The 11,819-nt window shown below is 55.9% G+C and overlaps 1 protein-coding gene across 19 annotated transcripts in view; it reads left to right on the top strand.

Moving 5' to 3' along the window:
- Nucleotides 1-11,819, top strand: part of RAP1GAP2 (RAP1 GTPase activating protein 2) — a 273,881-nt gene that overhangs the window by 237,927 nt on the left and 24,135 nt on the right. For all 19 annotated transcript variants that reach the window (XR_005202360.1, XR_005202359.1, XM_017541614.2 and 16 more), the window contains 3 exons: nucleotides 4,203-4,274; nucleotides 4,777-4,863; nucleotides 6,755-6,889. Coding sequence is in view for 17 of the 19 variants with exons in the window: in XM_017541614.2 (XP_017397103.1) it covers nucleotides 4,203-4,274; nucleotides 4,777-4,863; nucleotides 6,755-6,889 (294 nt within the window). In the remaining 2 variants the exon portion in view is untranslated. The remainder of the gene's footprint in view (nucleotides 1-4,202; nucleotides 4,275-4,776; nucleotides 4,864-6,754; nucleotides 6,890-11,819) is intronic.

Raw genomic sequence — 11,819 nt, 5'->3', positions numbered from 1 at the left:
TTTTGAGATGGAGTCTCACTCTGTCACCCAGGCTGGAGTGCAGTGGTGCGGCCTCGGCTCACTGCAACCTCCGCCTCCCAGATTCAAGTGATTCTCCTGCCTCAGCCTCCCTAGTAGTTGGGATTACAGGCACGCGCCACCACACCAGGCTAATTTTTTTGTATTTTTAGTAGAGACAGGGTTTCGCCACATGGGCCAGGCTGGTCTCGAACTCCTGACCTCAATTGATCTGCTCATCTCAGCCTCCCAAACTGCTGGGATTACAGGTGTGAGCCACCACAGCCAGCCCATTTCTTGAAGGCTGTATGATCACTTGCTTTGAATGAAATAGGCATTCACTGCTTGATTCATGTGTTGGCGGAAGCACGTTGACTCAGTGCCTACTGTGTGCCAAGCACCGTGCTGAAGTGGGGCTCGTAGAGGTAACAGAATCAGCCTCAGGGCCTTCCTGATGCCGGAGAAGGGACAGAAGAACCAGTGAGTGCAGGTCAGCCACTGGGCACCTCTGCTAGTCACCTATTTCTTTTAATAGACAGCAGAAGAGGAGGAGCTGCTGAGAAGGATCCTTGAAATGAAGCCGTGTGATAGGAGTGTCCCAAACCCTCTGGCAGGATGAGGCTTCCTGTAGACGTTTAGCGTTTGCTTCTCATTCCTAATAGGAAATGCGTCTCAGCTAACTGGCTTTTCCACTTTCCTGAGACCTTAGCCAAGTGGTGCACCCATACAGAGAAAACTTGGAGATCCAAAAAAGCGCCACCCCACCTGCAGCTTTGCTGCTAGAAGGCTTTGCCCATTCTTCCTCTTCTTCTTCTTCTTTTTTTTTTTTTCCAATATGGAGTCTTGCTCTGTCACCCAGACTGGAATACAGTGGCATGATCTTGGCTCACTGCAACCTCTCTGCCTCCTGAGTTCAAGCAATTCTCCTGCCTCAGCCTCCCAAGTAGCTGAGATTACAGGTGCCCGCCACCACACCTGGCTAATTTTTGTATTTTTAGTAGAGACAGGGTTTCACCATGTTGTTCAGGCTGGCCTTGAACTCCTGACCTCGTGATCCACCCGCCTCAGTCTCCCAAAGTGCTGGGATTACAGGCATGAGCCACCGTGCCTGGCCTCAATTTTTGTATTTTTAGTAGAGACAGGGTTTCACCATGTTGTCCAGGTCAGTCTTGAACTCCTGACCTCGTGATCGCCCCCCCATCAGTCTCCCAAAGTGCTGGGATTATAGGCGTGAGCTATCGCACCCGCTGTCTTTACCCACTGTTCTAAGCCACAAAGCATAACATTGTCCTCAGAGGGTTGATGAGAAGCAGAGAGGCAGGGCTCCTGGAAGGAGCAGGCTGTGGGACCTTGATCATGCACCACCGGCCAGGCAGACACTGAGGCTGGAAGGCAAGATGTGTGAATGGGGCCAGGAAGGGGTACCAGCCCTCCAAGGTACTCCCCAAAGCGCTGTCCATGCACACTCTCAGCAGCACCCCAGGTGATTAATAGACTGTGAGGAGGACCTGGTTAGATCCCCAGGGGGCCTGAGTGAAAGAGAACCTCAGCTGAGCCCTGTAGGCTCAGGGGTTAGGGCAGAGAAGGCTGAGATTTACTCAGCGACCAAGCACACCCCAGGAGGTCTCCACTGGGGAGAGTGAGCAGAAGAAAGAAGAGTCAGGGAGGGCTGGGGCTGGGTATGCGCAGGAGGGCTCCTTTCTGTCCCCGGAGGGGCTGGGCAGTCTTGGGTTCTGGTCCTGGCCCTGCCTCTGCTGTGTGACCTCGTGGCAGTTCCTTCCCTCTCTGGGCCTCTGTTTTTGTCTGTGTGAAATGAGGAAGTTGGAGTAGACAACCTGCGGCTTCCCGCCCTGACATCCTGCGGGAGGGAGGAGAGGCGGTTGAGAGTGTGTGTGGTGGGCTGCCAGGTGGCTTGGGGGTACTCTATACATTTCAGGAGCCCTTTACTGGGTGCAGGTCAGCAGGGGAAGTCAAAAGGGCACTGGGTGACAGTGGTAACCCCTCACCAGCTGCTTGCTCAGGCCAGGCACAGTGCTGGGTCCTTAGACACACAGTGTCGAATCCTGACAAGCTGCTGGTGAGACAGGACCCCTCGTTATCGGGAGGAAACAGAAGCTGAGAGCTGAACTCACTTAAGGCCTGAGGCCGCAGAGGCAGGGGCCATGGGGCCGAGGTTCCTGTCTGGGTCTGCCTGTGGTCTTGGCCATTGAGCCGTCAGAGCAGGCAGGAAGTTGGCTCCATGGACTCAGGCATGTAAGAAGCATCACACTGGATTATTTTTCAGAAATGAGCTTGTGAGATTGGAAGGAAAGTCCAGCTCAGTCATCACTAGGACTGCCCCCTTGCCCTCCCCGACCCTGTCCTGCCTCCCACTCCTGAAGTCCTCAAAGGTGTCAGGAGTCTCACGCCAGGGAGGGCCCTGTCTCTGTAGCCCTCCCCATTCCCGTCATGACTGGTCTGCTGCTTGGACAGGGCCCTGTGCACCACCACGGCTCCCAGGCCACCCTTGGGCCTGGGGCCTTTGTCAAGTTTTCAGCTTTCTGAGGTCCCCAGTGCATCCTCATGACTCACACCAAGCTCCTTCCTCCTTCCAGCTGTGAGGGCCCTTCCCCAGAGTCCCCTGCATCTGCCTCCCTCCCTCCAAGCCCTCTCCGGACACCCGCGCTGAATTTAGAAGCAGGAAGGTGGGGTTGTGTTCAGGCAACTTCTGCTTTCAGCTGAGTGACCCAGATGTCCCAAGAGAGGGGAACAACGAAGGCTGGGCTGCCTGGTTGGAATTGGGGTCAGGAGAGGCACACAGTGAGGGTGGGAGGAGAATGCACGTCCCAAGGAAGGACCCTCTCCCCTGCAAGGCCCGCGGGGCTGCTGCTGTGGGACTGTCTGGCTGGAGCATGCGCCGCTTAGCAGTCAGCACAGACCACTCTGATGCAGGCTGGAGAAGAAAGGGGGAGGAGGGGTGGGAAGGGAGAGCTGGGCCTGCCCCATGGCCTCTGTCCCAGGCGACTGCAGTCTGCAGCCTCCCCACACCCCCAGCCCTGATTCTGGCTCCAGGAGTAATTTCTTGACTCGGGCGGCCGGTACCTGGTGGATGGTCGGAGGGAACCAGACAGCCTCGAGCTCGGGAAGAGGAAGCCCATATTGACCAGCGCTCTCCCGCTCCGTCTCCCCTCCAGACTCTGGCAGGGCCTTTCCTTGGCTTGGTGCCCAGCTGCCTGCTCGCCTTGCCTGGCAGACTCTGCATCTGCCCCACTTCACAGGCCTGCGAGGCTGGCAGCATGCCAGGGCTGGGCTCACATCAGCAGCCGCTCAGGGAAGGGAGGGCAGTCTCCTGAGAGCCCCACAGCCTCATGGGCTGAGGACAGGTGAAATCAGGGCACTTCCGTGCAGAGGGAAGGTGGAGGCTGGGGCCTGTTCCACACCTGGGAGACCCCCATGCGGAGAACCTGGATGCCGTCACTCCAACGTTCAGGCTCGCTCAGGCTGCCAGAGGTGGGAACTCCACCTTCAATTCCTAGCCTGGGCTGCAGACTGGCTGACACTGTGCGTACGGCCACGGCTCCCAAACATGGGTCCATGGGCTGCACGAGAGTTTCTAGGGGCCTGCACCTTCAATTCAGCAGGGTTAGGACGAAGCCCACGAACCCAGTATTTATTGTTTGAACACTTGAAGCAATTCTGCAGCTATTTTGATTCATGGCTGAGTTTAGGAGTCAGGCTTGGGAAGAGAACCCCAGAGCCAGGTGGGGAGAGGCCTGATGCTCTGTTCCTCTTGTGGCTAATCACCTGTGTGACACGGAGACCTCTGTGTGTCTCTGGGTGTCTGTTTCCTCATCACGGAGCAGCAGTTCCCCTTGTGCCTTCTCGGTAGGATTAGCACGGCGGTGGAACGAGGCCGTGAGATAGCATCTTGTGGGCACCTGCGCTGCATTGTAACTAGGCTCCCAGCCCTGTCCAGTGTTCTGGCCAAACCTGCTTCTGGCCTCTAGGAATGCAGAGGAGAGGCTGTGAGTGGCTTCGCCCCGTCCGGCCCCCTTCTAGGAACGAACAGTGGCTGGGGCCTGAGCCGGAGTTGCTCACAGGAGAATTTCCTTTGTATTCTGGGAGGGGGAGGAGGAGGTGAGTGGCTTTGCTGTGAGAAGTGTGGCTCCCTGGGGCCAGCGCTCACCTCCTCCCTCCAGGTCATGCCGTGACTCTGTTTCATTCAGGTCTCTGTCACTGCAAGGGAAGATGTGCCCACCTTTGGCCCACCTCTGCCGAGCCCCCCTGTTTTCCAGAAGGTAGGATGCTCTTCCTTCTGCTCCATTCACATCTGCGACACCAGGTCCCAGGGCTTGAGTGGCAGGTTGGGATGGGGCCGAGGTCAGGCTGGAAACAGGGAGATCCTTTTGCAGGTTTGGGAGGAGCCTCCTTTCTTGGGGTCTCTCCCCACCTCTTTCACGCTGCCGTTCTGGCCCAGCATAGGACCACTGGTTGGGTTATTTGACACTGAGGTTGCCTTTCTGCTAAAAGAAGGGTTTTTATGTCAAGCCCTGGTCACAGGTGCCTTGGGCAGGAATGATCTCCAGTCACAGGAGTGCCACTGAGGCTTCCCAGGACCACGGACACGGGTTTCCATGTTGGCATATTAGCAAGTGGGCTTGTCCTGGGCTAGAAATGACCGCCTGCCAGAAGGGACCTTTCGGGGCTCTTCCCATGCCCCCGTCTGCCTGCCTGTCCCTGTGGCTGAAGGTCTTCAGCAGCCGAGAGTGGGAGACCTGAGGTCCGTCTTGTCTGTTCCAGGGCCCAGAGTTCAGGGAGTTTCTGCTCACCAAGCTCACCAATGCCGAGAATGCCTGCTGCAAGTCGGACAAGTTTGCAAAGCTGGAGGTGAGACTGCGGGTTCCAGAAGGTCTCCTCCCACCCGCTGGGCCTCCTGTTAGCCTCATCTGGGGATCCCCCATCCTCTTTTTGAGACGGAGTCTTGCTCTGTCGCCAGGCTGGAGTGCAGTGGCGTGATCTCAGCTTACTGCAACCTCCGCCTCCTGGGTTCAAGCCATTCTTTGCCTCAGCCTCCTGAGTAGCTGGGATTATAGGTGTGCGCCATCACGCCTGGCTAATTTTTGTAGGTTTTTTTTTTTTGAGATGGAGTCTCGCTCTGTTGCCCAGGCTAGAGTGCGGTGGTGTGGCTCACTGCAATCTCCGCCTCCTGGGTTCAAGCAATTCTCTTGCCTCAGCCTTTAGACTGGCTGGGACTACAGGTGCATGCCGCCATGCCCGGCTAATTTTTTGTATTTTTAGTAGAGATGTTTTAGTAGGATTTCACCATGTTGCCCAGGCTGGTTGCGAACTCCTGAGCTCAGGCAGTCCACCTGCCTCAGCCTCCCAAAGTGCTGGGTTCACAGGCGTGAGCCACCATGCCCAGCCTGATTTTTGTATTGTTAGTAGAGATGGGGCTTCTCTATGTTGGCCCGGCTGGTCTTGAATTCCTGATCTCAGGTGATCTGCCTGCCTCAGCCTCCCAAAGTGCTGGGATTATAGGTGTGAGCCACCGTGCCCAGCCAATTAGTCATTTTTAAAGCTCCTACTATATGTCAGGCCCTGTCCTATTCCCTAGGATATGGGGATGAGTGAGACAGTTTCTGTCCCTATAGAGCTCACAGGATGGTGGGAGGGGTCATTACTAATAGACAGTTATAGTACACTGTGCCAGTGCTAGGCAGGGATGGAGGTCAGCATAGCTCAAATAGTGACTGCTTCTGCCTGTGGGGGATTGAGGGTGTGTTCAGGGAAGGCTTCTTGGAGGAGGGGGCCCATGAGCAGCTGAATCTTGATATTGGATGAACCTTCTGCCTGGAGGAAAGACTGGGGAAGGGAGGGCTGACCTGGCATGGGAAACAGCATGAGAAAAGGCCAAGAAAAACCAGAGACCGACTTCCTGAGGGAGCTCCTGAGGGTTTGCTGTGGCCCAAGGACTCACAGGAGCTGGAATGGTGGGAGATGCAGCCGGAGATGTTGGTTGGATCAGATCCAGAAGGGCTTAGAGCTGGAGGGGGTCGGCTGCTAGCAAAGTGCCTAGGCAGGAGAGTGAGGGTTCGACGTGTATGCCAGAGGGGTTGTCTGTCACTGAGAGTGATGGTGGTGACAGGGCAAGAGGGGCAGGAAGGCAGCCAGTTAGAAGGCATTTACCAGGAACCCAGGAGAGATGACAGAGGCTTCTGTCGTATGGGAGGAAATGGTTCCGGTCGGGATTGGGAAGACTTGGTGGACTCCTGGCTGTAAGCGCTGGGGGACGTTGTAGGGTGACTCTTAGGCCTTTGGCCTGGCCTCTTTGATGACACGGTGGCCGAGTTGTGCCTGTGAACACCGGTTGCTGAAAGGGCCAGTCCTCGTCTGTGTGAATGGCAGCCCCTGGCTTCCATGTGCGTGGTTCGTCCGGACGGAGAGGAGCAGTGGGCAGTTGGGTGCGTGGATGTGGAGCTGGGGCAGAGGCCGAGCTGGGACTCACTCTTCCTTCTGCTCCTCTGCTGCCGAGGTGGAGCTGTGGCGGTGGTGGGAAGACCTGGGGAGAGGGCCGCGGGGAGTCGAGCGGGGGCCGGGCTCGTAGCCTTCTTCTCAGCTATAGCATTTGTGAGCATGAAGCCAGCCCAGCTGTAGGTCCACGCCATGGCTGGGCTGGGTGGAATGCCAGTCCCTAGGCCAGGTGTCTGGAGCTCACGAGGAGAGGGCACATTTCGGCTCTCAGAGCCCGCTTCCCCGTCCCCACCCTCTTCCCTTCTAGGACCGGACCAGGGCTGCCCTCCTGGACAACCTTCACGATGAGCTCCACGGCCACACGCAGGCCATGCTGGGACTGGGCCCAGAGGAGGACAAGTTTGAGAATGGAGGCCACGGGGGATTCCTGGAGTCTTTTAAGGTACGGGCATAAGAGTGACTGACGGTGGCTGTGGCGGGGGTGTGGGGGCAAAGAAAGGAAGTGGTCCAAGGTCCACGGGATGCCGACCCCAGAGCCCAAGGGCCAGCTAGAGGGGTGACCGGAAATGCAGGGGATCCCAGGTGTTTGCGAAGGGCGGGGCCATCAGGAAGTGTGTGAGTCTGGAGCAGCCAACAGCGTCTTCAGCACCTTCTCCATCCTCCCTTCATCTGGGTCATCTCCTCCAGGCCCAGGAGTCTGATCGGCTGGGACAGGTAGAGAGGAGCCAGGGCCACCTCCTGGGTTGGGGAGCCCAGGGCAGAGCGGCAGGGGCGAGGAGCACAGGCCTTAGGGCTCTTCTGGAGCTGGTGAGTGCCGCAGACTCTTCCCAGCTAGCTGGCTGAGCACTGGAAGACCTGGCGGGGCAGGGGGCATAGAACTATAGGCAGGTCCCTGTGGACTTTGCCGGAGGAAAAGCTCTAGAAGCAGCTGCTAGAGGAAGCAGTGAGCTCCCTGTCCCTGGAGGTATTCAAGTGGCGCTCCGCCAGCCCCCGGGCTGGCATGGGGTAGAGAAGGTTTTTCATCTCGTGCTTGCTGAGCACTTGCTGGTCCACATGGCACTTAGATCCAGCATGTGGTTTAAGCCTGGCCATAGCTTGTGCGGGTGGCAGAACGGGTCTTGTTATTTTCACTAACACACGTGGGCAGGGTGAGAGACGCCACAGGACTGGCCAGGTCCTCACGGTGACGCAGAGGGAGAGCCTCCTTTCCAATGCAGGCCTTCTGAGTCTTCGATCAGTGTTCTGCTGGACGGCTTGTTAGAGGGTGATTTGGAAAGCTCCCATTGGGGGCCTCATGTGCAGGCTAAGGCTGCACCCACCTAGATTAAAATCCCAGCTCTGTGGGGTCCTGGCCGCTGTCTTTAAAGGCTCTTAAGGTTCATCTTTCTTGTCAACAGCATAAGGATAAGAAGCGGGACCCTGTCATAGAGCCAGCGTGAGTTCAGGGTCTGATGCCTGCAAAGGTCCATATTGCCTGAAATGCAGTCAGGCTCAGAAGTGTGGGCTGTCATTATGCATGTAAAGTGAACGCCTCACACACATTATCCCACCTGAAGACTCACAGCTGCCCTCCGTGCCATGAGGAAGGCTGTTATTTTGGGTATAATGACTTTGGTGTAATAATTCATACTCAGTTTTAATAATTACGGGCATAGTATTCCATGTGAGGAAAGCAAGCCTCAAAGACACAGAATAACTGTCCGGTCACGGAGCAGGTGGAGTTGAATCTAGGTCTGCCGGATTCCAAAGCCTGTGCTTTCAGTGGCTGTGTGTTGCCACCCCTCACCTCTGACTCCGTTAAGACTCCACCCATGCTAGCCTGGGCCTGGGCAGGCCTGGGTCAGGCCCCGCAGAGAGCAGGGCACAGCTCCTCTGGCCCTAGTTGGGGCCAGCTGCCGATTCCTCTTGTGGGTGGGAAAAGGAGCCAAGCTGCTTCTCCAGGCTGGTGGGAGATTCCTGGGGCACCTGTTTTAGTGGTGATGGGCAGAGGGAGTTGGGGGCAATAGGGGAAATTGGGAGATCAAGACAGAGGAGGGCTGAGGAAGAAGAGGAACAGGGGAACACCGCGGGGGCCCAGTGGGACAGCCCAGCGAGAGACGGTGAATGTGAGATGTGGTAAATGGGAAAACCGGCTTGGGTCTGGGGAAGGCAGGAAGGGGCCAGTCAGGCCTTTCACAGACTCTTGACTCTCCCTTCCAGAGACCACCGCGCTCCGTGGCCTGCGTATCAAAACGTTCCGCATCCCTCAGGAAACATAATTGATGTAGAACTGTCAGAGATGAACGGCAGTTGGCGAGCCAACACGATGTTGTATTTTGTAGACATTTAATGAGGTGCTTGCTTTGAGGTTTTCAGGTTTCTTTCAGTATTTTGGGGTTAACAATTGGTTTTTCAGGCTTCAAGTATTTCTGTATCCTGCAGATGCTCGCGGGCTGTGGACACTCTGCCCATGGCGCCCCGTGGAGAAGGCGGTCCAGCACCTAAACACGGGTGGCAGGTTTAAGGAGTGTGGCCTGAGGCTGGTCTGCCCAGTCCCCGCCTCTGGAGGAGTCGCACTTGATCTGTGTTTGACTCCAGGGGTTCTGACGTGTTCCTAGTGGGGTTTACAAGAGAGGAGATGCTCTAAGACTTCATCACGGCTCATCTTTGATCCAGTGATCCAGGGAATCCTTTTCAACCCTAAATCTCTGCAATGGTAGGTTGAAGATGGACCTGCTTCTACATTCTGCTTTCACTCCTACCTGAGGTAGCACCGTGGGGCAGAGGAGGGACTGTCATAGTCACACAGAGTCAGCTCGGAGCCCCGATGGTTATGATCAGATTTTTTTTTTTTTTTTTTTTTTGATGACAGGGTCTCGTTCTGTTGCCCAGGCTGGAGTGCAGTGGCATGATCTTGGCTCACTGCAGCCTCCACCTCCCAGGTTCAAGCAATTCTCCTACCTCAGCCTCCTGAGTAGCTGGGATTACAGGTGCCCTCAACCATGCCTGGCTAATTTTTGCATTTTTAATAGAGACAGGGTTTCACCATGTTGGCCAGGCTGGTCTTGAACGCCTGACCTCATGTGATCTACCCGCCTGGGCCTCCCAAAGTGCTGGGATTATAGGCATGAGCCACCAGCCCAGCCATTTGTGGCCAGCTTTTTTCCCTCCCAGCTGGGGAACACGAGCTCCTGTTCCTTGTCCCTTTCATCAGTACCCCACCTCTCCCAAGTGTGGAGGCCTGAGCTGGGGGTAGGGCACGCCCAGCCACATGGAGGCCTGGGGCCTGGGGTAGAGTCTGATTTTAGGCCCTGCCTGTGGCCAGGCCCGCGTGTCCGGCCCCACTCAGGAAACCATCTCTCGTTTTGGCATTTTTTCCTGGGCACCTTGGGTGGTGCTGCTGTATCAGCAGGACACCGCTTGTGGAGTTCACCCACACCTTCCTGGGATCCTTCTTGATAGTAGTGATACCTGAAATGATTCCAGAAAGAAAATTGTATGCTTTTATCTCCTCCTGTCAAAGTTCTTTTTCTTAAAAAATTTTTTTTGAGATAGAGTTTCGCTTTTGTCACCCAGGCCTAGGCTGGAGTGCAGTGGCACGATCTCAGCTCACCGCAACCTCTGCCTCATGGGCTCAAGTGGTTCTCCTGCCTCAGCCTCCCAAGTAGCTGGGATTACAGGTGCCCACCACCATGCCCAGCTAATTTTTGTGCTTTTAGTAGAGATGGGGTTTCATGATGTTGGCCAGGCTGGTCTCAAACTCGTAACCTCAGGGATCTGCCCACCTTGGCCTCCCAAAGTGTTGGGATTACAGGCGTGAGCCACCGTGCCCAGCCTCCTTCCTGTCAAAGTTCTCATCTCCCAGGCCGATGGGAATGTAACTGGGAATCCCTAGGGCTGAAAGCCATCTCAGCCATCCATCTTGCCTCTTGTGGGGCTGTTCTTCCCCCACTTCAGCGCTGACCCTTGGTTTTTCTCCCAAGAAGCAGAGCCACCGTTGCCCTGTGCTGTGCCACCTGGCACCTCACACCCCTTAGAGCGGCTCCTCACAGCTCGCTTTCATTCTCCTGGCTGTAATGGAAGTTTTTCTCCCAGGAGACACTCAGCAGTTGGCTTTTGGACATCTAGACCTACTTTTTAAACTGAGCTGCTTGGAGATATTGTCAGCAATCTACTAGTCCTGCAAACACTTCTAAAGTTTGCATTTTCACTTAGACCTGAAAAAAAAGTCCAGTTATAAAGAGTAGATGTTTGCAGTGATCACTCCAATGAAAAGTTATTCCTGTGGGATAAACAGGTAGGGCCTGACGTCGGCACTGCAGGTGCCGTCTGGGGGACCCCTGGGGTGGGCGGTCTGTGAGCACATTCTCGGGAGTCCGGCGAGAACATTTTTCACGATAAAGGAGCTGTACATGGTTCACCTGTGAAAGATGTTGATCTCTAGACTGTTCTCAAATGCCATTCTCAGTCACCGCCAGCTGTCGATGAGGATTCTATTGGTCTGTGATGCAGTGGAAAGTGACAGTGCCTGCTGTACCAACATGGCATGGCATAGAGCACATGCATGCCACGTCGTGAGAAACGCTGAGCTCCCCCAGTCCTCTGCTGACCTCCTCGTGCAGAGTGGGAGCAGAGGACCAGGGAGGAGAGGGCTGCCGGGCTGGCTGTGACGGAGCCGGGGCCTTGGCAAGCAGGGAGCTGCTGGGTTCATTTCTCCCAGCCTTTAGTGACTGTGATAGTTGATGCATTGGTCTGACCTGACCCCTAGTGGCAGGAGAGGCTGCAGCGATCCCTGGCCGTCTTTGGCCCCACTGTACCTACAGGGAGGTGTCTGTAGTCAGGTCTCCCTAGCAGTGCCAGTGATGGTGGGTGGAGCCCAGCAGGGCCCCCTGCAGAATCCTTGGTCTTTGGCATCTTTGCCCCTCCCTTTCCTCCTGACAGGGAGTTGCAATGTCAGGGTGGCCCCCTGTTTTGGGAGTCCACAAGAGCACCCAGGCCTTGCGCTTGGCCCCACTCCACTCCTGGGTTGGAGCCATGGTCTCCTGGAGCAGAGTTGGCCTCTGTCCTGCATTTGCCACCCTAGAGGGACAGAGTGCTGACTCCTCACACTTACCCCGCCCGTCATCTCCTCATTATCTCGCCGACTCCGGCGGCTGCACCAGGGCTATTTGAGGAGCCAGTGTCCTCCCTGATGCCAGCCTCTGAGATTTTCATTTTTTGGTGGGGGGCTTGAAAATTCTTGAGTTATGGGAGCTGGGGGGGGATAGCAGGGGGAGAAAGCCACATGTAGGTGATGGGGAGGAAGGCAGCAAATCACACTGCCATGTGTGTTCCTATGCAACAATTTTGCATGTTCTTCACATGTACCCCCAAACCTAAAATACAATAAAATA

Source organism: Cebus imitator, unplaced genomic scaffold, assembly GCF_001604975.1.
Source record: "Cebus imitator isolate Cc_AM_T3 unplaced genomic scaffold, Cebus_imitator-1.0 Scaffold136, whole genome shotgun sequence".
Lineage (NCBI taxonomy): Eukaryota > Metazoa > Chordata > Mammalia > Primates > Cebidae > Cebus > Cebus imitator.
The sequence above is the reverse complement of the archived record's forward strand: the minus strand, read 5'-3'. Positions and strand labels throughout refer to the sequence as shown.